Raw genomic sequence first — 22,940 nt, 5'->3', positions numbered from 1 at the left:
CCATATAACTATGCCCAAACACATAAGTGTTATCTTTTCTTTCTTTCTTTTTTTTTTCCAACAATCATCTACTGATATGCGAATAGGCCTATAATATACTATACAATGTTAACTTTATTACTTAAATTAATATTTTCTTATCCACTGATATGCTCACATGCTATTTGATTGTCCTCATATATTTGTTCTAATATCTTATACATCTGCTTGAGCACCTTCATTTTCACATTTTATACTCCAAGAGCAAGAGCAAGAGCAAGAGCAAAGATAGAAATTACACTCATAATAATTCAAGTATTATATAGTAATACAGAAAGAAATTAAGAACCGGACTTAAATATTTTTGAAGCTGAAACTAACAAAATGGAGCCTGACAAATTTAAATTAAATTAACTTGTAATTAAGTAAGACTACTCTTAACCAATTAAGGGAAGCGTGGAGCAGCTAGCTACCATGGATTTGGGGTAAACCAAATGGGTGCACCTACACGACTGTGGTGTATTTCGGGGGGATAAAAGGTGCTAAATGTTTTCTCACTCGTGTTGAAGATACCCATGTCAAATTTTCCAACAAATAATGATTTAGCTACCTCTGTAAAATAGATGCTCTTGGTTTTGCATTTGTATTTGCAGCCTGGAACTAAATCATTTGGATTAATAACTATTGAATCATTTGTCCCCAAGAATATTGCAGCCTCGCCAATAGTTTTACTCCTGTAAACTTTTTTCTTCTCAAAATCAAGTCGAAGGATGTTAAAATAGCGTGTCTTGGAATGCCATTTTCTAAGAGTCTTGGAATGCCCTTTTTCAAGACATATCCAATCCACCACCCTCTCAACAAGTAGTAAATTTCCAAAGTAGTCCACTAGGTACCTCTCTGATGTGGGATCTCTTAGCCTTATATGAAGAGATGTAATATCATGCACTTTAGGATCGGGTTGAAAATCCAGGAATAAAAGTGCGTTATGATTGGTTACAAAATAAAAATGTCCATAAAAATATATGACATCCTTTATCCTTGGTGCACTTATTACCGTCCAAGATGAATCGCCGGGCTTCCAAAAAGCAGGTACACGCTTAAAACCAACCAAGATCATGAGCGTGAAATCAGGTCTCTCCTTTGGATCATGAGATAAGATGGTCTTCTGTACAATAATAACCTGCAACTTTTCAAAATCCCCATAATCAACGGGAACATTCCGATGGGCCGGTAAACCAAGGTTGTCTTGAGGGAAGAGTGGTAGCTCATAAAACTCACGAGTGAAAGGGTTTATCAGGATGCCCGTGAGTTTGATATCGATGGCAATAAGCCATCCGTGTGAAGATCCACAGATGTAACGACCGTACAACTCTGGAATGTCCATGGCATAGTGCATATCTTCTGACAAGTTGTAAAATTTACGTTTACCCGTGCCAGGTTCATCTCCCAGCACCAACCACGGCAACTGAGGAGCTGGAGAGTGTCGCTTCTGCTTTGCTACTAATCTCCAATTTTTGCACACAGCGCTGAATCGGTGATGATCTGTGAGAGGCAGGAAGCTGGTTATGCGTTCCAGCGCATCATACGCCATGTCCGACCAACAAGTCATGGCTCCCTGTACTGTAAGTTGGTTTATAATTAATTCTTACAATGGAAAAATAAGCAATTAAGTATCATGACAACATATATACTAACTCTATGAATTTAATTTCTTAATCATCATTGAACAGGGTGTTAATTATTGTGAAAAGCCAACGGAATATTTTTTTTTTGTAAGATTTGAACAATATGTGATACTAAATATTATAGCACACAAAGATATACTTGAAAAAAATATCAGAAAGTTATGTGTTCCTGCATGCTGGCAGTGGATATATCCAGAAAAAAATAAAATAAAAAAAACAGACCTTTTTTCTGGTTGAAGATAACACAAGGACAGAAATTGGTGCAGGAGATTGATGAGATAAAATAAAATCCTCAAGTAATTGCTAATTAATTAGTGCAAATCAAAGAGGCGACCGGATTGGTATTTATAGGAGGCGACAGCAAGGTTACCTAATTATAAAAGGGGCTGCTGCATATTTTCAAAGCACAAATTCAACTATTTTTTGCCTTTTATATTAAATTATGTTATAATTAGGATAGTTAATAATTCCTTATAAGTTGAAAGAAATCAGTGGCCGAATATATGTCTATTTCAATATCGATATTAGCTTACCTTTTTATTTCATTCAAATTTCATTCTGATTTAAGAATCTTTATATTGGTCATTTTCTAATTAAGAACGAAAATGAATCAAAAGGGGCCACTATTTTCAACGCACAAATTTTCAGCTATTTTTACCTTTCTTAAATACTTTTTTTCCCTTTGTTTCTAATTAAATCATGTGGCAATTAATAAACCAGTTATAAATTGAAAGAAATCTGTAACCGAATATACATGTCTATTTCAATACCTTGTAAAGGTACAAACGGATCGGATAGTGCTACAACCGTATCCGTATATTTTTCCGCATATAGATCGGATATTAATCGGATACGGATAAGGATCGAATATTAAACGGATACAGATACGGATACGAATCGAATATTTTTTGGATACAAATATAATTCGGATTCCTAATTAAAAATATATATGTTATGTCATTACAAAATATATAGCTATAATTAAAATTCACCTTTGTCAAATAGCACTTAAGTATCATATGCATTTATTAGACTGAACATTATAAAGTTTTAGAAATATGCTTAATATTTAGTCTAAAACCCCATTCCTAAAACAAGATCACAAGACCGCAAATCAAAAAATCCAACAAAAATAGTAGAAATTTAGTGAATCAAAATCTAGAATCCAACAAAAACAGTCCAAAATTCAGTGGGACAAGAGTAATAATATTCCAACAATAATAATCAAAATCAAACAACCATAGCTCTGTACCTCATAAGGTCTTAGTAAGAGAAACTTGAGGAACTTGAGAGAAGAAGTACCGTTGAGAGAGGAAGTCGCCAAATTCAGTTAATCGGAGCAGCAATTCAAGAATAATTCGTGGAAGTTTTAAGTGTCGCTCCGCCACAATGAGAGAAGAAGTCCAACAGTTGCTGAGAAGTAGAATACAGAAGTCGAAAGGTCAGATTTCGAAGAGAATTTTACCGGGTTAGTATCGGGTAGGTAATACGGGTCTGATCGGAATGGCCCTTTCTTCGCTCAAACAAGAATCTGAATTGAAATTCATTCTTAATAATCTGATCATAACGACTGAAAGAGGAGAGAAACGAGAATAGAAATGATTCGACGGGATTTCAGGAGCCCCATATCATGCGAAGAAATCACGGGAAAAATTACGGTATTTGGCGAGAATTTGTTCTGCCAGTGTGAAAAGTCCTTTTTACCCTTATCTTCTTTGAGTTGACACAGGAGAGCAATGGAGAGAGAGAGGAAGAAAGCTCTGGACTGGATGTCGGGGCTGGGGAGTAGTGGAGACGGAGAAGGAGAAATTGATTACTTGTGGCCTTATGGGGCGGGCTGGGAAGCAGGGAAGAAGGAGAGAGGAAGAGAGAGTGCGAATCGACATGTGAAATTTTCAATAACATGCATTGTAATTTGAATGAAAATTATGACCTTTTTTCTTTACCTTCAAATCAATTCTTTTTTTAATTTAATCATTCCAATCATTAAAATTCAATTCTAAATCAATTCTTTTAAACTCAAATGAATTGAACTTTGTTTACGTATCTGCTTCTTCTCTGCAAATTTTATCGAGTTAGTATTGTGTAGGTAATATTGAAAGGTCAGATTTTGGAGAGAATCCGTTAAAATAAAAGTTAAGGTATCCGTATCCGTATCTGTTTCTGAAAATTAAAACCGTATTGTGTAGGTAATATACGTATCCATAAATTATCCGCATCTGAGTATTTGTATTCGAAAAAAATCAAATACGGATCCGGACGGATATTATCCGATCCGTTTGCACCCCTATTACCTTGCGTTTACCCTTTTTTTTTGTTCCAAAATTTCTTCAGATTTTAGAATATATTCTTCTTTTTTTAAACAAGAATGAAAATAAATTAAAATATAGAGAAAATTATTTTATTTAATTAAAAAGATTCACAAAATTGTTGAGGGACTTAGATTGAGTACAAAGGTAAGACCAACAAAAAATGATCAAATTGAATCTACGGTACCTTAAAAAGACCATTCTAAAAGCTCAAACTTTAAGTCATTCATATGATTGATTAATTAACTTTTAAACATTTTTTTTCTTTTACTATGTAATATCTGAAATGAGTTTGTAAAATTATAAACTAATTCATTTGATTGATGAATTAATCCTTAAAAATGAGTTTATTGTCCATACAAACATATGAAGACGATATTACATAATGACATGTTGCGTTGAATGCAAATTCATGTATCTTTTCTATTTAAAAAAAGAACGCAAATTCATCTTATATGTAAAATTATATGAGTAAAGCTAGGGTGTGACATGCTCACCAAGAAAGTTTGATGAGCATAACTCCAAAAGTATATCGAATCGACATCAAATGCCGAATCCAAACCGTTGAAATCCATGTACTTCATGAGTGATGCATATACATGCAAAATTTTGAAAGTTTTGAGTTTATTTGCTACACGGTCAAGTGGTCAAAGAAACGAACATTTTATTATAAGTTATTTTATATATTCAATTTTTATTATTTCTTTGACCACTTGACCGTGTAGTAAATAAACTCGAAACTTTCAAAATTTTGCATGTATATGCATCACTCATGAAGTACATCGATTTCAACGGTTTGGATTCAGCATTTGACGTCGATCCGATATACTTTTGGAGTTATGCTCACCAAACTTTCTTGGTGAGCATGTCACACCCTAGCTTTACTCAAATTATATTATTACATTGACGTTGGTTTTGGAAATTTATTTTATTTGAGGATGCATTATCAATTTTGAAATAAAATTATTTTCTAATATTTTATATAACCATTCTAAATATGGTTCACAATTTCACATAACTATCTATTATTTATTTATTTGATGCTAAGTATTTATGTGGAGATCAATTGAATATGTGATTCTTCCTGCACATAATCATGAACATGCCCATAAAGTAAATAAAAAAGGATTAAAAAAATCTTAGTGATGAAGTGCATATCATACAAAAAAAAAAAAGTTACCATATAAAACATATTTCTGAGTGACAAAGCATTTTATATTTTCAAACATGTAAAAAAGATCATGCAATCAAATAGGGGTGATGATATTAAAAGATCATTCTCTCCTCTTTCAGTCGTTATGATCAGATTATTAAGAATGAATTTCAATTCAGATTCTTGTTTGAGCGAGAAAGGGCCATTCCGATCAGACCCGTATTACCTACACGATACTAACCCGGTAAAATTATCTTCGAAATTAACTTCTGTATTCTACTTCTCAGCAACTGTTGGACTTCTTCTCTCATTGTGGCGGAGCGACACTTAAAACTTCCACGAATTATTCTTGAATTGCTGCTCCGATTAACTGAATTTGGCGACTTCCTCTCTCAACGGTACTTCTTCTCTCAAGTTCCTCAAGTTTCTCTTACTAAGACCTTATGAGGTACAGAGCTATGGTTGTTTGATTTTGATTATTATTGTTGGAATATTATTACTCTTGTCCCACTGAATTTTGGACTGTTTTTGTTGGATTCTAGATTTTGATTCACTAAATTTCTACTATTTTTGTTGGATTTTTTGATTTGCGGTCTTGTGATCTTGTTTTAGGAATGGGGTTTTAGACTAAATATTAAGCATATTTCTAAAACTTTATAATGTTCAGTCTAATAAATGCATATGATACTTAAGTGCTATTTGACAAAGGTGAATTTTAATTATAGCTATATATTTTGTAATGACATAACATATATATTTTTAATTAGGAATCCGAATTATATTTGTATATGTATTTGTATCCAAAAAATATTCGATTCGTATCCGTATCTGTATCCGTTTAATATTCGATCCTTATCCGTATCCGATTAATATCCGATCTATATGCGGAAAAAATATACGGATACGGTTTTAGCACTATCCGATCCGTTTGTACCTTTACAAGGTATTGAAATAGACATGTATATTCGGTTACAGATTTCTCTCAATTTATAACTGGTTTATTAATTGCCACATGATTTAATTAGAAACAAAGGGAAAAAAAGTATTTAAGAAAGGTAAAAATAGCTGAAAATTTGTGCGTTGAAAATAGTGGGGCCCCTTTTGATTCATTTTCGTTCTTAATTAGAAAATGACCAATATAAAGATTCTTAAATCAGAATGAAATTTGAATGAAATAAAAAGGTAAGGTATTATCGATATTGAAATAGACATATATTCGGCCACTGATTTCTTTCAACTTATAAGCAATTATTAACTATCCTAATTATAACATAATTTAATATGAAAGGCAAAAAATAGTTGAATTTGTGCTTTGAAAATATGCAGCAGCCCCTTTTATAATTAGGTAACCTTGCTGTCGCCTCCTATAAATACTAATCCGGTCGCCTCTTTGATTTGCACTAATTAATTAGCAATTACTTGAGGATTTTATTTTATCTCATCAATCTCCTGCACCAATTTTTGTCCTTGTGTTATCTTCAACCAGAAAAAAGGTCTGTTTTTATTTTATTTTATTTTTTCTGGATATATCCACTGCCAGCATGCAGGAACACATAACTTTCTGATATTTTTTTCCAAGTATATCTCTGTGTGCTATAATATTCAATATCACATATTGTTCAAATCTTACAAAAAAAAAATATTCCGTTGGCTTTTCACAATAATTAACACCCTGTTCAATGATGATTAAGAAATTAAATTCATAGAGTTAGTATATATGTTGTCATGATTCCTAATTGCTTATTTTTCCATTGTAAGAATTAATTATAAACCAACTTACAGTACAGGGAGCCATGACTTGTTGGTCGGACATGGCGTATGACGCGCTGGAACGCATAACCAGCTTCCTGCCTCTCACAGATCATCACCGATTCAGCGCTGTGTGCAAAAATTGGAGATTAGTAGCAAAGCAGAAGCGACACTATCCAGCTCCTCAGCTGCCGTGGTTGGTGCTGGGAGATGAACCTGGCACCGGTAAACGTAAATTTTACAACTTGTCAGAAGATAAGCACTATGCCATGGACATTCCAGAGTTGTACGGTCGTTACATATGTGGATCTTCACACGGATGGCTTATTGCCATCGATATCAAACTCACGGGCATCCTGATAAACCCTTTCACTCGTGAGTTTTATGAGCTACCACTCTTCCCTCAAGACAACCTTGGTTTACCGGCCCATCAGAATGTTCCCGTTGATTATGGGGATTTTGAAAAGTTGCAGGTTATTATTGTACAGAAGGCCATCTTATCTCATGATCCAAAGGAGAGACCTGATTTCACGCTCATGATCTTGGTTGGTTGGAAGCGTGTACCTGCTTTTTGGAAGCCCGGCGATTCATCTTGGACGGTAATAAGTGCACCAAGGATAAAGGATGTCATATATTTTTATGGACATTTTTATTTTGTAACCAATCATAACGCACTTTTATTCCTGGATTTTCAACCTGATCCTAAAGTGCATGATATTACATCTCTTCATATAAGGCTAAGAGATCCCACATCAGAGAGGTACCTAGTGGACTACTTTGGAAATTTACTACTTGTTGAGAGGGTGGTGGATTGGATATGTCTTGAAAAAGGGCATTCCAAGACTCTTAGAAAATGGCATTCCAAGACACGCTATTTTAACATCCTTCGACTTGATTTTGAGAAGAAAAAAGTTTACAGGAGTAAAACTATTGGCGAGGCTGCAATATTCTTGGGGACAAATGATTCAATAGTTATTAATCCAAATGATTTAGTTCCAGGCTGCAAATACAAATGCAAAACCAAGAGCATCTATTTTACAGAGGTAGCTAAATCATTATTTGTTGGAAAATTTGACATGGGTATCTTCAACACGAGTGAGAAAACATTTAGCACCTTTTATCCCCCCGAAATACACCACAGTCGTGTAGGTGCACCCATTTGGTTTACCCCAAATCCATGGTAGCTAGCTGCTCCACGCTTCCCTTAATTGGTTAAGAGTAGTCTTACTTAATTACAAGTTAATTTAATTTAAATTTGTCAGGCTCCATTTTGTTAGTTTCAGCTTCAAAAAATATTTAATTCTGGTTCTTAATTTCTTTCTGTATTACTATATAATACTTGAATTATTATGAGTGTAATTTTTATATTTGCTCTTGCTCTTGGAGTAGAAAAATGTGAAAATGAAGGTGCTCAAGCAGATGTATAAGATATTATAACAAATATATGAGGACAATCAAATAGCATGTGAGCATATAAGTGGATAAGAAAATATTAATGTAAGTAATAAGAGGAGGGTTCAAATGCCTCCATTTTTTTTGTCTTCATCATGCTTTCATTTTTAAAAACTTAAATAACTCAAAGCTGGATGATACTGTGTCACAAATAGATGTTTTTTTTGCCTTCATCATGCTTTTATTTTTTGTGTACTGGTGCCAGACTTTTCCAGGTACCTTCTAGATTCTATAAAAAAATGTTAACCAAAGAGGTTTTTTATGTATTGTAAAGACCCATTTGATACATGTACAATGAATACAAAGCGATATAATAATAGATGTCAAGTGTCTTGGTAAAAACTGTAGTTCAACTGATAGCCTCTATCGGTATTTCAAAAAAAAAAAAAAAAAAAGATGTACAATGAAAGGTCTTAAAAAATTAGAACAGAAAAGGAAAATAGTTTATTCAAAACATGAGATTGATGGTTTTTTTAAAAAAAATGCAATTACCTCTGTAGACCTTCAGAGAGAAAAACTGGCTTCTGCTCGGCTGGATAATTTTTCATCAGCCCTGGAATTGATTGGCCGAAAGGTTTTTGCATTTTGACTTCTCTCCTATTTTTATTCTTGTAAATGGAAAATATAGTGCAGCAAACTTATTCCTTGTCTTTGGTTGCTTTTGAAGATGCATTACTCTTCAAAAGTTCAAAGTCCAAACAATCAATTGGAAGCGTACAGCGTGACCTTCATATGAAAATGTACTTGTAGATCAAATTTACCGTTTTTACAATATTTTTACTATTTTTTTCGATACTTAGATCTAAAAATTCCAGACCATTCAAAAGTAGTGATTTTCTACATATCTAAAGAAAATAGTAAACAAATTCTAAAAAATGTAAATTTGTTTGCATGTACATTTTCATATGGTAATCCATAGTACGGACCAATCTGTTCTATGCATAGTACCACAGCCTCGCTCTTGCCAGAATGTTTCATGTCAGTATCATATACTAATCTATCCTCTTTTTTTTTTTTTTTTCTCACGACAGCTTCATATGGATACACTGCAAAGCCGGCTGGATGCTGAATTCTTACTAGCTCATATCTGCTCTGTCAAGTTCAAGGAGTGGATCGTTGTACTCGCAACCCTACTTCGTCGTGCTGAGGTAATCTCCTTTTATTTTCCTTCGTATTATTTGTATATTTAGGGGGTGGTCGTGCGCGCGGAGGGGCAGGTATATGGAGATGGGGTCTGTTCAGCTGGTATAGCAGATTATTTAAAAATTTTCTTTTTTATGATTTGGTTGATCTTTTTCAGCTGGTATAGCATGACTCTCCAGGTCCCCAAATTTAGAATACTTTATTTGTACTATTATATCACCTTAGCATCAATTTTGTTCATTACATATATATGATGCATTATTGGCTAATGCTTTTACAAATTTGAACAGTCACACGAAGAATTCAGAAGGTACTTGGATCTACTAAATGCGCTGGAAGAGCAGCTGTCATCTGTAACAGATAACCAGTTCAAAATGGGTCATTGTAAAGTTGACTTGATATTGGTATTGATTGTCAAATTCTGGTCTTGTAGTTTTGTATTAAAAAAAAAGGTTAAAAAAAATGTATATAGCATTAATTTTATTTTTCCTGTCTTCATTTCTTTTTCTTCTTTCAATGTTTATTAATGTGAGTTTCATAAAAAAAATGTTTATTGTGGTGAGGTGATGAGGAGGTTGTAGCGGCAAATCTCTCTCTCTTTTTTTTTTTGGGTATGTTTGATATACCTTTAGTACAACACCGAGCTTATAATAGAATCTGAGAGTACCCGGTTTTGTCTTTATGTATTAGTTTTAATCATACGTGAATTATTTATAGCATAAGTGCTATCTACTAGTGACTATTTGATGTGCTTTTGGATCTTTTGGATCTTTTAGTCATTTATTTGTTTTCAAACTCCTAGTTTGTTTGCATTGGTGACTTGCTGATGTCCGTAAGAGGCTGTTTTTTAAATTTTTATTTTATTTTTGTATTTAGTTCCAAGTCTAAAAAAAACAAAAAATAAAAATAGAAATAATCCGCCCAAGTGATGAGAGAGAAACAATGATTATTTGATGATACGAGCGAACTTGAGATATTGTTTTTATTTATCTGAAGCATTATTTGGTATCCTAATATATATTGGCATTTGGCAAGCATGAATTAATAATATTGTACGAGCCGAATAGGGATGATAATTGGATAGGGTTGTCCGTTGACAAACTGGACTGAATAATTGCTGAACAAATTTCGGACGAGTTATAATACGAACGGGTTCAATGTTCAGTTCAAGTTCAATGTAAATTTTATCAGTGGATCAAATCTGAACAGGATCTGAACAAAGTTTGGTTAGATTTATTTAGTGGCCCGTTTGAAAAGTCTGTTTGGACCGGTTTTGAGCAACTCGTTTCGTTTGAGTAGGTTTTGAACAGATCGATTTCATAGTCACTCAGATCCTCGCGATGTCGCCTTTAACCTAATCCAATCTCTCTCTCTTTCTCCCTTCGCCTCTCCGCCATCGCCTCTCTGCTCAGCCTCCCTCCTCCTCTGGCCTGTTGCCTATCTCCTCTCTCCGGATAAAGGTAGCATCTCTAAACATAACATATATATTTTGAATTAGAAATCCGAATTATATTTGTATTTGTATTCGTATCCGTATCCGTTTAATATCCGATCTGTATCCGTATTCGATCAATATCCGATCTGTATCCGGAAAAAATATATGGATACGGTTCTAGCACTATCCGATCTGTTTGCACCTCTACAAGATATTGAAATAGACATGTATATTCGGTCACAGATTTCTTTCAATTTATAACTGGTTTATTAATTGTACAGGCAACCTTCCGACTCCGCATCTTCTGCGTTTGACTCAAAAAATAATAGTTAATTGCATCTCGGCCATCTGATCAGGATCGGAGCCAATCCGGCCCACACCTATAATACACATGACGGAGCCAATCCGGCCCACACCTATAACGCACATGACCCTTTAACATTAGTGCAGATCTCAATCAGACAGTCCACATCTATTAATGCACATTCCATTAATGCAGAGGATACGAATTACAACCGTGCAGGAGGAAATTTATTTTATTTTCTTTTGACATAATACAGATTAAATTTGGATGTGGGTACGCGTATAATAAATGCAGTTAATTGGTTTGTAAATTAATAGACGCTCACTACCAATGTTTCATCTGTTGCTTATTTGTTTTGTTTTTGTATTTTTTTTTTTCAAAAACATTATTACCAGTTAAGACTTCGACAAATCAAAATTTACCATCGCATAAACAATGGATAATAAATGAAAGAACATTCCATTTCAAGTAGGAGAAAAAAAATGCAACGTTCACACAAGGTAAACCTAAATACTTACCTTAAACTAGCAATTCCGACTATACCCATACATTTTTTTTTTTTTTGATGAAACTGGTAGTGGCTACCCATACATTAGTAAACACAGCTGTTACTTCGTTTTTCACGGAATTTCTCAACCTTGTGGATGCACAAAAATGGGTTTCACTTGACACCATGAAGAATTCAAAGGCACTGTTTTAAATGAATTATACTGAGGCTCATTCCATTTCTGATATCTCATCCTCATCTTCATCGAGTATATAAACAAGTGCATGCCTATTAGACGAAAAAACACAAGCCAGGCCTCTTGATGCTGCAAAAGCAAATAAATTCAAGGTCAGCTTTAGTCACACATCTTTGCTCAAGCAGGAAGGATTTACAATTAGGAACATTAAAAAAAAGCAAACATTTGTTTTAAAAGCCTGAAATTCAACATTAAACAGAAATTGTAACAATTACTTTACCACTAACAGCCAATGGGGCGGTTACATGGTGAGGTATATCACGGAATTTTCCAATATCGAGGTCCAAGCTCATCACAGAATCCTGCTCAATTTAAAAATGTCTTTCAATTTGCAAATAAAAGAATAATAGAAAAAGTGTATTGGCTTTTTCTTTTTTTTATCATGGAGGGTTTTTTATGTCCAAGATCAAAACACAAAAACCAGACAGTGTAACAAGTTAAATTCCCTCCTTATTTTTCTTTCTTCTTTTTTCTCCCTTTCTTGGTGGTTGTGTGTACGTCAGATCTGGTAAATGCACCAGAACAGCATCTAAACACGATTCTTCCCTATCCATAGAAGGATTCAAGCCAGTCATGAAGCCTCTTATAATACCAATACAGTTCTTTAAGCCCAAAGATCCATCAAGTACTTTAAAGCACGTATAATCTGTCAAACTACGAGAAGCTTTATCAAGTTCAGATGATCCGTCAATCTCCTCCTGCATTTTAAGGCAAATTAGTAATTTCACAAGAACTATGATCAGCTTAGTGAAGAATTTACTGTACCAAAAAGAAAATTGAAGTCTTATAGAACCTTGTAGTAATTTATGGACATTGGAATGAGTGGCGATGTAGATGACACGGGTTGGAACAGGAAAGAGCGGTGCTATTCCTTTACAAGCAACTGTTTCAGAAACCGTGCTGAATGGCATTAAAAAAGCCTCCTTCAAGCTGGAAATAATTAATGGAGAAAACAATGTACAATTTACATTAGATTTCTTATGTTCATATTCACAAAAATCTCAGGATATCTAGAGCTAGGATCAGAGTTTACAAAATCTCAGATCTCTTATGTTTGGTAGAACATAACGAAGAAAAAATTTTAAAAAAGAAAGAAAAAAGAAACACATTAAAAATATAGTTGCATATTGGTGAGAGAAATAACGGGTACCATTGCTCCAGTTTATTGCATTCACTGGCTAAAGTTCTTTCCAAGAAGGTTCTATCCTTGTATCCTCCAAACGCTATCAGCTGTTCAATTCTCTTCATAGTTCCCCTATAAAGATTATACTCGATGAAACAAAAATATTAAATTAAGCAAGCATTAGAAACACAAAAAGAAAACACTTACCTATCAACTTCTACACTGCACTTTGCATCCAATAACTGCTCAACAGGGTCACTCTGAAAAAGGAACTTCAGAAATACAACCACAAGCTCACTAGAGAGAGAGAGAGTGTGTCAGCAGTGCAATGGAATTTCAAATCAAGGTAATGATGTTCTTTTTGCATATAAGAAAAGGTGCACCAACAATCTAACCTAATAGCCTGCTGAACTTGATCTATTGGTTCTTGGAGAAGAATCTTGGTGCATTTCAAAACCTAATTGAAGAAATTCTGGAACTGCAAGATTCATTCAAAGGAATCATATCTTTGAAAACTGATTACAAAGGGGTAAAAAGGTACGAGTGAGGCTCTGTAAAAAGATAGCGCACATAGGTCCGTACTATGTATTTATATCTCCATTTTCAAAGTACAAATAGTTGATCTGAACCGCTCAGTACAATCTTCAAATGAAAAGTACTTGGATGCCAAATTTTACATTTTTTAGATAGCTAGAAAATCACTTGATCTAAAGATTTGGACCATCAACAAGTCGTGATTTTCTACCTATCTAAAAAAATAGTAACAAAGTTCTGAAAAAAAAACAATGGCCTCTGAGTGCATTTTCATATAGAGATCATCTTGAGCTATATGGATTGACTAATTTGAACTTTAAAAATGAAAATATGGATCTATAGTACAGACCAATATGCACTATGCGTAGTGCTGTAGCCTCACTCAAAAAAGTATAGGACAGCAGGAAAATATTGACAACATGAAAGAAGTGCCAGGAACAGGACTATTGTTAGAACCCTAGAAAACCGTTCTGCTTGGACTAGAAGCATTCCGGCACTTTCTGTGACATTATCCATAAGCTTCTCAACCAAACCGACACTTTTATACCGAGCTCGCCACCGTGAAAGGCCTCTTAGTTCTCCTACTCTGAATCCAATTATTTCTAGTGTAGGCTACCAGAAATATAATATAAAATGTATCAATCCTTATTTCTGTTTTTCTTTCATGGACTTGCCTGTAAAAAAAGGAAAAGGCATGCCTGAAGGTGTTCGTTTAGAACAGTCCGAAGTTCTTTGCCAGCATTATCAACAGTCTTCGATAGGCGCTTCACCCCCTATTATGTACCAACCAAAAGAACAAGTTGAAATCTATGTCTACATAAAATTTATTTCTTATCTTTCTTTTTGTTTGGTTACTTGCGAAAGCATTGTGACCTAAAAGAGGCTCAAAAATGTTAATTCCGCACCAAAAAGGCTTCAAAATCCCAACATCAAGGTTAAGTAATGAATCAAACGAAACAGAAAAAAGTAGAAGGTTATGCTACCGCTTCCCCGAGAGAATTCAATAGAAACTGTTGCAGTGCAGGGATTGTACGGACCCCGAGATGTTGACTTAAAAATTTGTCCTGCGGGTTACTGGGTTAGAATAAGACCCTGCATAAGTATAAAAATCAAATGCTGAGACAGTACCTAAAATTATCCATCCAAAATGGTTTGATTAATTAGGCACATTACCATGGTCAGTGATCAATGAAGCGAGAACTCCGAACTTGGAATTGAACAAGTTCATAGCATCCGCCCACTGTTTTGACATGACTGAAATAGATGCACGCACAACTTCAACCAAATCCTCTATATTTGATGCTTGCTGAGCCGCCTGATGCAGCTCGTTTTTCCTACATTAAGAACCAATCATCATATACTTAAACAGAGGAGAATAAGAAGGATATAGATCTGGAATAGAGTAATATTTTTCAGATTTTGAGAGGAATATAGGGCAATAAGAAGGATGCAGATCTAGAATAGAGAGGGTTAAGACTAGAATAGAGACTTATTTTCTGGAATGAGTTTTTATATTTAAGTGTTGTGATTAATTTTTCAGTTATTAATACAATCATTAGTAGGCATTTAGGTCACTAACCTTAAAAAAAAATATAAACTAAAACGCTCTTGTAGCTCCAGTACCATCAAGTAACAAACCTGTATGGACAAGAACTCAGTTTGAGCTCTTCGTTTGATTAATTTTTGGGCAGGATCAGGTCTAAAAACCTAAAATGATACAAGCACCTGTAGAGATCAGGCTCACCTGTTGAAAAAAGTTGAGGTGTCCAGGTTCAAGCAGTGTAAACCAACTGAAGTATCATTGCTGTTTGTGTTTGTACCCAATTCAATAAGTTCTCCAGAACATAGCACTTTCAGTCGACAGAGGTCTCTTGACAAAGCAACCTAAAGGAAAAATGGCAAGAAAAATAAGAATTTGGATTCAAGCTCTTCAAACTTGACATTTCTAATGAAAATTAATTTCTTAAATACATATAACACGGATACCTTGCTTATGGACGCGTTCTTCAGTTGATATTGATAGTTCGTACCCAAGCAATTAGGAAGAACGATGCTATGGATGTTCTGAAATGAAAAGATGGAGGAAAGTACCAAGTGTTTTAATATTCGGTCCAAACTATTTGAATTCTTTAAAGCTATAGAACCAATATCACAAATTTGAGGCAGATCAGTGGAATTGCATTTATCCTATAAACTTACAAGCATCTTTTTGCAAATGACGCTATATGCATATAATAAATTTGGCTGAGCCAGCAGGAAAAATTTCGAAGTGCATAGTGTCAAATTTTGGCTGAAATACTGTAATATTACTTTGAAATCCAATAAATTATCAAAGAGCAAAATGCAAAAAAAATGGACGTCCAACAACCAAACTAGCCATTATTGGAACCACCAGGTCATACTAACAAGCAAAAAATTAATCATAATGATAACAACAGAAACAACCATTAAATTAAAGGTTTAGAAACTTACAATTTTTCCTATGGGGAAAATTCCAAATATATTGAAGCAAATGCAGCCATCACGATCGCCACTGCACAGGATATTAAAGTGCTGGCAGGAGACGCTTGACAGTTGCTGAGTAGCTTCTTCTAGGTCGCCATCACTTAGACCTGTGGAGGAGGTGCGAAGAAATGAGCTGTCCTATCCTCATAAACAAAGTGGTTGTCTCTATCAACCTATATAATATAATACAAGAAGAAGAAGATGAAACTTCTTTTCCTCAAGTTGCAAATCATGGTTTCAGCAAGTTGATCATGGAATCCGAATTGGGTGAATCAATAGGAATTGGCAGAATCAGATCAGAAACTCATTTGTATTTAAAAAAAAGGATTTTTTTTTTTAATAAAGGGTTTCCAAGGGAAAATGGGTCATTTCTCTACCTGTTACACACAGTGGCATTTAGGCATATGTTTGTGTCATTGTGTGTGTCACAGGTATGAAAATAAACCATTTGCCCTCACAAGTAAAATAGGTATTTTATAAATTTAGAATGAGTAATATAAATTTAGAAATAGGTATTTGACAAATTTTGAATGAGTTTAAAGAGAATAGGTAATTAATTGGTATAATTTGTGAGTTCTTCAAATTTACAAGGGTAAATATTATATTATGAAGTTTAGAGGGCCAAATACGTAATTTCAAGGTTTTTGAGGGGTATACATGAAATTCCTCGAGTTGCAAATAGTAGCAGTGTCACAGAGCTCTCTGAAGCAGTAAATAAAAGAGACAATGCTGCATTGCTACCAATTCTTATATCAGTTAAAACGTGGAACTGAGGACTTACTGTTCTGAATGTCAGTGGGTTGTATTTTGTGAGAAAGATTCTGTATTATGCAAGTAATAGATTATTCCTCGTACCACTTTTAATGCATCTTCCTCCCAATTAAGACAGATAACTGCAACATCATGCATCTTCATGCTTCTCAACATTTTACCGTTCTGTGAAATATGAGAGTTATTAGAATGGAGGACAGGTTACATTATAACTCCTCAAGAAAAAATTGAATTAATAGATGCAGCCTGTATATAATTTAAACCAGATTAGAAAGCCCATGAAAATTAATATACTTTCCTATACAACCAATCAAAGGAGGATAAAGTTATCCCCAGTAGGCAGAAAGCGAAAGATTGAGGAGTCACTCTGAACAAATGATAAAAAGGCTTTCGGCCAACAATTCATTAAGGCGGCCAGAGGTAACTCTACAAAGCATTTCCATGTGGCAGCATTTTGTTTTTATGAATACATGACATATTACTTTTTTTAGCACAAAATGTTATCTTTTCAATGAAGGAGGTTCACATCCAATTATGAAAGGGTATTCACAAATTGAATCCAATCCATAAATATATTTGAATAAAGCATACCTCGACATCATTGAAAAATATGGACCCGTCTTCAGTGCCAAGAGCTATAACTTTACCTCTGGACTCCAACACAGAGATGATATGAATTTTCCTAGTCAAAGAACAGACTACTTCAGTTGAGGTATCAAACAAGACAAATGCACTAAAAGCACCAAATTACTGTTGCAGGATATAATAGCAACACAATTGTTTATTTTATTGTCTTATTGTGGCTTCTTCTTGTACACCACAGGGCTTGTGAGGCCTGGTACTCAATTCCTAACACCAGTTACTTTATTGAAATGACAACCAGCAGGCGGCACGGAATAAAACTACACTTGAAATTTTGAATCAGTTTCTATATTTCCAAGCCACAACTTAAAAACTTAAAAAGAGTTTTGCGGATAAGAGAAGAACCAGGAAACACAGTCCAAAGTCTTTGCCAATTAAACAGATGAAGAAGTACTTTCGAATCGTCAGTCACTATGGCAAGCAGATCTTTCTCTGGATTCCATTCTGCCATTTTAACCTAACAAAATAATAAATTCACATCAACATTCCTCTAACATATAATTAGAGAAAGAAAAAATAAAAAACACTGTGCTAACATTCTTACCACATTTTTCTATAAACAAAAATACTAAATTAACAATTGGGATTGTGCACAGAGTACACCTGGTACTGATAAAAAAAAAACAGTTCTGGTATTCACCCTCAAGAATTCCACACACAAAAAAGGAAAATGATAAATTGATTCGGGCCAGCAGAGACAAATGGAGGGATGCCTACCTGGAAAGGCACGTGTTTGTCGAATTGAAGCTGAAAAAGGATCAGTACAGAATCATCCGCCTCATCTCCGACGCTCTCCATCTCCACCTCTACTACCTGTTCCTCCATTTTCGCGCGGTAGAGAGTATCTAGAGGGAAGTGAGGTTTTGTCTGTGCGAGGGGGAGAGAGAGATGAAACAAAAGCCGAATTATTCGCCGCTAGGCGTGGTTTGGGTTTCGTGGTGGGAAGCGAGATTCGCGATCTCATGCATGTGGCAGAAGTGTTGGCTTTACGCCAGTATGTGATTTATTTCTAAGCATTGGAAATCGTGTTTCATTAAGGTGGAGAGGAGAGGAAAGGCTCAATTAGTCGCTAGCTTATGAATCTAGTAAAGTGAGGAGTCAACAGACGATCGATGCCTTTATTCATAATCTAAAGATTAGGGGTGTCAACGGGTTCTCACTGGTAATTGGTCTTACACGCAAAGGTACTTGCATGCTCCAACCAAAGCTTAATTTCTTCTCCATCAAAGTGTCAAATCCTTCAAAACTATGCAACACTCAATTAAAGCTCCATGCTTTACAAAATCACAAATTAGCATTCCTCTTCAAATGCTCAAACAAGACTTCATAATTCCTACCACAACTGTACCTGTAATGGGCCTTCTAACATCAAATGTTCTACCTCTCCAAAAAAAACCTCTGAAAAACCAACCAAAGCTCTCTAAATCTACCAAAATTCTAATCTTTTTCCCTCTTTTAATACTTGGTTTTATTTATCTATTTCTATACCCCAAAGGAGTTCTACCTGCAGTCGCTCGTCAAGTCATGTACCGGCTTCACATACACCAGTGTAGAAAAATTCACCGATCCAGTCAGCCGGAAGCCCGATTTCAGACTACTGATTGGGGTTTTGACACGTGCCGATTGGTATGAGAGGAGGCACCTACTAAGGATGGTCTACTCGTTGCAAATGGGAAATCTGACAGCACATGTAGATGTGAAATATGTGTTCTGTAGGTTGTATAAGGACGATCAACGCATCCTCGTGCCACTCGAGATACTCAAGCATGATGATATTATCATAATGGATTGCGAGGAGAATTTGAACGATGCATGGAAAGACATACAGCTTCTTCTCTAGCATTGCACAAATGTATAATGGTATGTGTTACGTATCCTCCTCTGTTAATTAAACATGTTTCAAGAAAAAACAATTTATAACGTAGTTATATATGCGATAAAAATAATCTGATTGAACATTTTTATCAATATTTATTTTTCAAGGGTTATATTTGCATGATAAATAAGATGAACTAGTATAATGATTTTATTTACAAAAAAGTAAAAACTTAAATTATATTTTTACTGTTTTGTAAACTAGGTACAAATAGAGATGAGAAACCCTATGACTATGTAATGAAGGCGGATGATGACATATTCGTCCGACTGCAGAAGTTGATCGACTTGTTAAATCCCTTGCCCAGGAAAAACATGTGGCCAACTTATCTTTAGAAAATAATTTCTTATTAAGCAATTTTTTTCAATAATTACTAAATAAGCAATAGTCATACAACTCAGCAATTACAAAAACAATTGACACATTAACATAAACAATCCATAAGCAATCACTGTTGGAGATGCTCTGAGATTATACTAAAATAAGCAATGTGCATATAAGATTATAATTAAATAAGCAATGTGCATATAAGATTATAATTAAATAAGCAGATCATCCATAAAAGTTTTTGAATATCATAACTAACAAACATTTTAGATGAGGGATCAAGTTACAACAAGCATTTTTTACATTTTCAAAGTCCAAATCGTCGATCCAAACCGTTAGATGTGATCTCTACAATAAAATGTGATTGGAGACCAAATTTTACATTTTTTGAATTTTTTTTACTATTTATTAAGATGGGTACAAAAACTAGTCGAATTCATACCATTGAATTTTGTACCCATCTTAATAAATAGTAAAAAATTCCAAAAAATATAAAATTTGGTCTCCAAGCATATTTTATTGTAGAGATCACATCTAACGGTTTGGATCGACGATTTGGACTTTGAAAATGTAAAAAATGCTTGTTGTAACTTGATCCCTCCTCAACATTTTATTATAAGTTATATTGTTTAGAAGATACTTCAATACTTGCATTAATTATAAGTCTTTGTTTTAAAACTTTAGTAATGTAAATTTGAAAATTTAAATGTTAAATAAAACGGTTAGGTATGGTACCTTTTTTTATTTTTTTAATGTACACATGTACAATATTACGATAGTTTAACTTTATTTTATTGGTGTCAATTATCAAGAGCTTCCAACTTACACCGAAGGGATAATTTTTGACGTTGATTTTTTTTTCAACTCGATTCATATAAAATAAAGAGTGAGGCTATAGTACTATGCATAGCACGTGTATGTATTACAAATTAATATTTTTATTTTCAAAATCTCATTGGTCTATGTAAACCGTCCATCATCACCTCTGAACGAATATATACTTGTAGACAAAAATATCAACACATGAGAAAACAATGTGAAAGATAAGAACAGTAAGCGTCGTTACGTGTTATGTAGTGTCGTGGTCGAGTCAATTCGTATATCGTAAGGTGTTGTGTTATTTTTTTCACGAGGGTGGTCATGTCATGCGATGTACTGAAATTTTTATTAATATACAAAAAATAAAGAATTTTAAAAACTATCTAGATTTTTGCGTTATTTCAAAATCTATTCAAATCATAATTTTTTTTTGCGGTTTTAGAATTCTAAACTGCATAAATTTGTTGCGGTTTTGTTTTATTTATTTTTCTAAAACTCACTTTCCACAAAAAATATTTGTGATTTTGTCTTTTTTTTAAGCATAAAAATTTATAATTTATTTATTTTTCATATTAAAATGTTAGCAATATATAATATATTTCTTTTAAAATAGATGAAATATTATATAATTTGATTTATTAGAAAGACTGCGACAAATAATTCGGATTTAAATTTTTCAGGCTGGATTTTTCACAGTTGTAAGAAAAATAATATATATTTTTCTGCGTGTTATTGAAAAAAAATAAAAATGCTTGGATTCTGAGTTATTGATCGCAGTTCAAAAGTCACTTCTAGGTAATTCATAAAATATTGTGATTCCTCTAGTACATTTAATTTTTAAAATGTTGTATCTATTTTGAGAATTCTTATTGAATAACGATCATTAAATGACCTAAAGTTTTTATTTTTTTTCAAAAATGGATACAAATTTTTAAAAATTGAATATACTAGAAGGTTCACAATATTCTCTGTATTTATCTAGAAGTGACTTTTGAACTTGAATCAATAACTCATAATGCAAGCTTTTTTATTTTTTTTTCCAATAACACACAAAGAAATATATTAATTTTTCTTACATCCGTGAAAAATCCGTCCTAAAAAATGTTGATCTGAGTTATTTGTCGCAGTCTTTCTATTAAATTAAATGATAAAATATTCTATCTATTTTCAAAGAAATATATTAAATATTTATAATATTTCAATATGAAAAAATTATAAATTATAATTTTTTCTGTTAAAAAAAAGAAAGACAAAAGCAAAAATAATTTTTGTCGGAAGAGAGTTTTGAAAAAAAAAAAAGCAAAACCGCAAATTTTGTTTGAGGAAAGTAGGTTCAAAACGGCAAAAATTTGCGATTTGAAATTCAAAAATCGCAAAAAAAAATTACAGTTTGGGTAGATTTCGAAATAACACAAAAATCTGAATAGTTTTAAAATTCTTTATTTTTTTATACTAATAAAAATTTCGGTGCGATGTACGTGTCACGCTTTTCGTCATATGTCCAACAAAAATAAGATATTTATATATATTTAAAGAGGAGGGTTCAAATGCCTCCATCGTGCCTTCATTTTTAAAAACTTTAATAACTCAAAATTTAAATCTTAAAATTCAAAATAAAACCGTTGGATATGAACTATGTCATTTTATCTATCCACATGTAAAAAATTATTGCATTTCAACTTTGTTTTGATTGTTATCTTGAGCTTGTAAAAATGTATACAAATGTGGATAATTTCTAGACGTTGATTTTTCAACTTATTGATTAATATAAAAGCAAAATCAAAATGTGATAATTTTTTATGGGTTCATAGAGAAAATAACATAGATTACATCTAACGGTTTTATTTTGACATTTAAGTTTTAAACTTTGAGTTATTTAAGTTTTTAAAAAAAAAGGCATGTTGGAAACAAAAAAATGGAGGCATTTGAATCCTCCTCATATTTAAAAGGGCTTGTTTATATGGTAATAAAACTTTGGGATCAATGTTATTTGATTTTTTTTTTTAAATATTACACTTACTTTTTTATCATTAGAAAAGTGTAGGATCCCACCAATTTCATTAAAATCGAGAAAGAACAATCAACCAACCAGTACTTCATTGTGAATGCAATATACGATGTTAATAGTTTATATAAAAATAAAGCAATATAAATATGTCTACAAACTAACTAAAATTATATATTATACTAAGGGCATGTTTATCTTCCAGATAATTACATGAAATGGGATTTGATGGAAATGAGAATTTACTTTTGAAAAACCAAGAATATGAAGATGGAAATGAAAATGTACAAGATTAATTATGGAAATTTGCTGAAATAAGTGTTCGGCTATATCGTGAAATTAGTTATGAAAAAAAAAAATTCTCTCCAAAATGCATGACATCATTC

The 22,940-nt window shown here is 33.4% G+C and overlaps 2 protein-coding genes and 1 pseudogene across 6 annotated transcripts; 1 reads left to right on the top strand and 2 right to left on the bottom strand.

Annotated features, from left to right (window-relative positions):
* Positions 1 to 260: 260 nt before the first annotated feature.
* Positions 261 to 3,227, bottom strand: LOC144552893 (F-box/kelch-repeat protein At1g57790-like). 2 transcript variants are annotated; one of them, XM_078300918.1, is made up of 2 exons: positions 2,967 to 3,227; positions 261 to 1,599 (listed from the first exon to the last, which is right to left on the bottom strand). In XM_078300918.1, exon 2 carries the CDS (start codon positions 1,586 to 1,588, stop codon positions 449 to 451), a length of 1,140 nt encoding a protein of 379 aa, XP_078157044.1. In that variant the 5' UTR covers positions 1,589 to 1,599; positions 2,967 to 3,227; the 3' UTR covers positions 261 to 448. The 2 variants fall into 2 exon arrangements, with proteins under 2 accessions (XP_078157044.1, XP_078157045.1); XM_078300919.1 differs by having other exon boundaries at positions 261 to 1,594.
* Positions 3,228 to 5,392: 2,165 nt separating this feature from the next.
* On the top strand, positions 5,393 to 8,251 carry LOC144552909 (F-box/kelch-repeat protein At1g57790-like). 3 transcript variants are annotated; one of them, XM_078300938.1, is made up of 2 exons: positions 5,393 to 5,524; positions 6,914 to 8,251. In XM_078300938.1, the coding sequence occupies exon 2, from the start codon at positions 6,920 to 6,922 to the stop codon at positions 8,057 to 8,059; it is 1,140 nt and encodes a 379-aa protein (XP_078157064.1). In that variant the 5' UTR covers positions 5,393 to 5,524; positions 6,914 to 6,919; the 3' UTR covers positions 8,060 to 8,251. The 3 variants fall into 3 exon arrangements, with proteins under 3 accessions (XP_078157064.1, XP_078157062.1, XP_078157063.1); XM_078300936.1 differs by having other exon boundaries at positions 5,402 to 5,524; positions 6,909 to 8,251; XM_078300937.1 differs by having other exon boundaries at positions 5,450 to 5,574; positions 6,909 to 8,251.
* A 3,402-nt stretch (positions 8,252 to 11,653) lies between these two features.
* On the bottom strand, positions 11,654 to 19,359 carry LOC144553268 (anaphase-promoting complex subunit 4-like; annotated as a pseudogene). The gene is made up of 18 exons (XR_013511343.1): positions 18,245 to 19,359; positions 17,873 to 17,984; positions 17,477 to 17,567; positions 16,970 to 17,050; positions 16,082 to 16,287; positions 15,596 to 15,673; positions 15,354 to 15,493; positions 14,780 to 14,943; positions 14,593 to 14,690; positions 14,308 to 14,382; positions 14,042 to 14,221; positions 13,471 to 13,553; positions 13,283 to 13,372; positions 13,103 to 13,207; positions 12,746 to 12,882; positions 12,396 to 12,650; positions 12,173 to 12,254; positions 11,654 to 12,021 (listed from the first exon to the last, which is right to left on the bottom strand). The product of XR_013511343.1 is annotated as an anaphase-promoting complex subunit 4-like (transcript).
* Positions 19,360 to 22,940: the final 3,581 nt, after the last annotated feature.

The sequence above is a fragment of the Carex rostrata genome, chromosome 4, assembly GCF_964058835.1.
Source record: "Carex rostrata chromosome 4, lpCarRost1.2, whole genome shotgun sequence".
Taxonomy (NCBI): domain Eukaryota; kingdom Viridiplantae; phylum Streptophyta; class Magnoliopsida; order Poales; family Cyperaceae; genus Carex; species Carex rostrata.
This window is presented reverse-complemented; position numbering and strand designations above follow the sequence as displayed.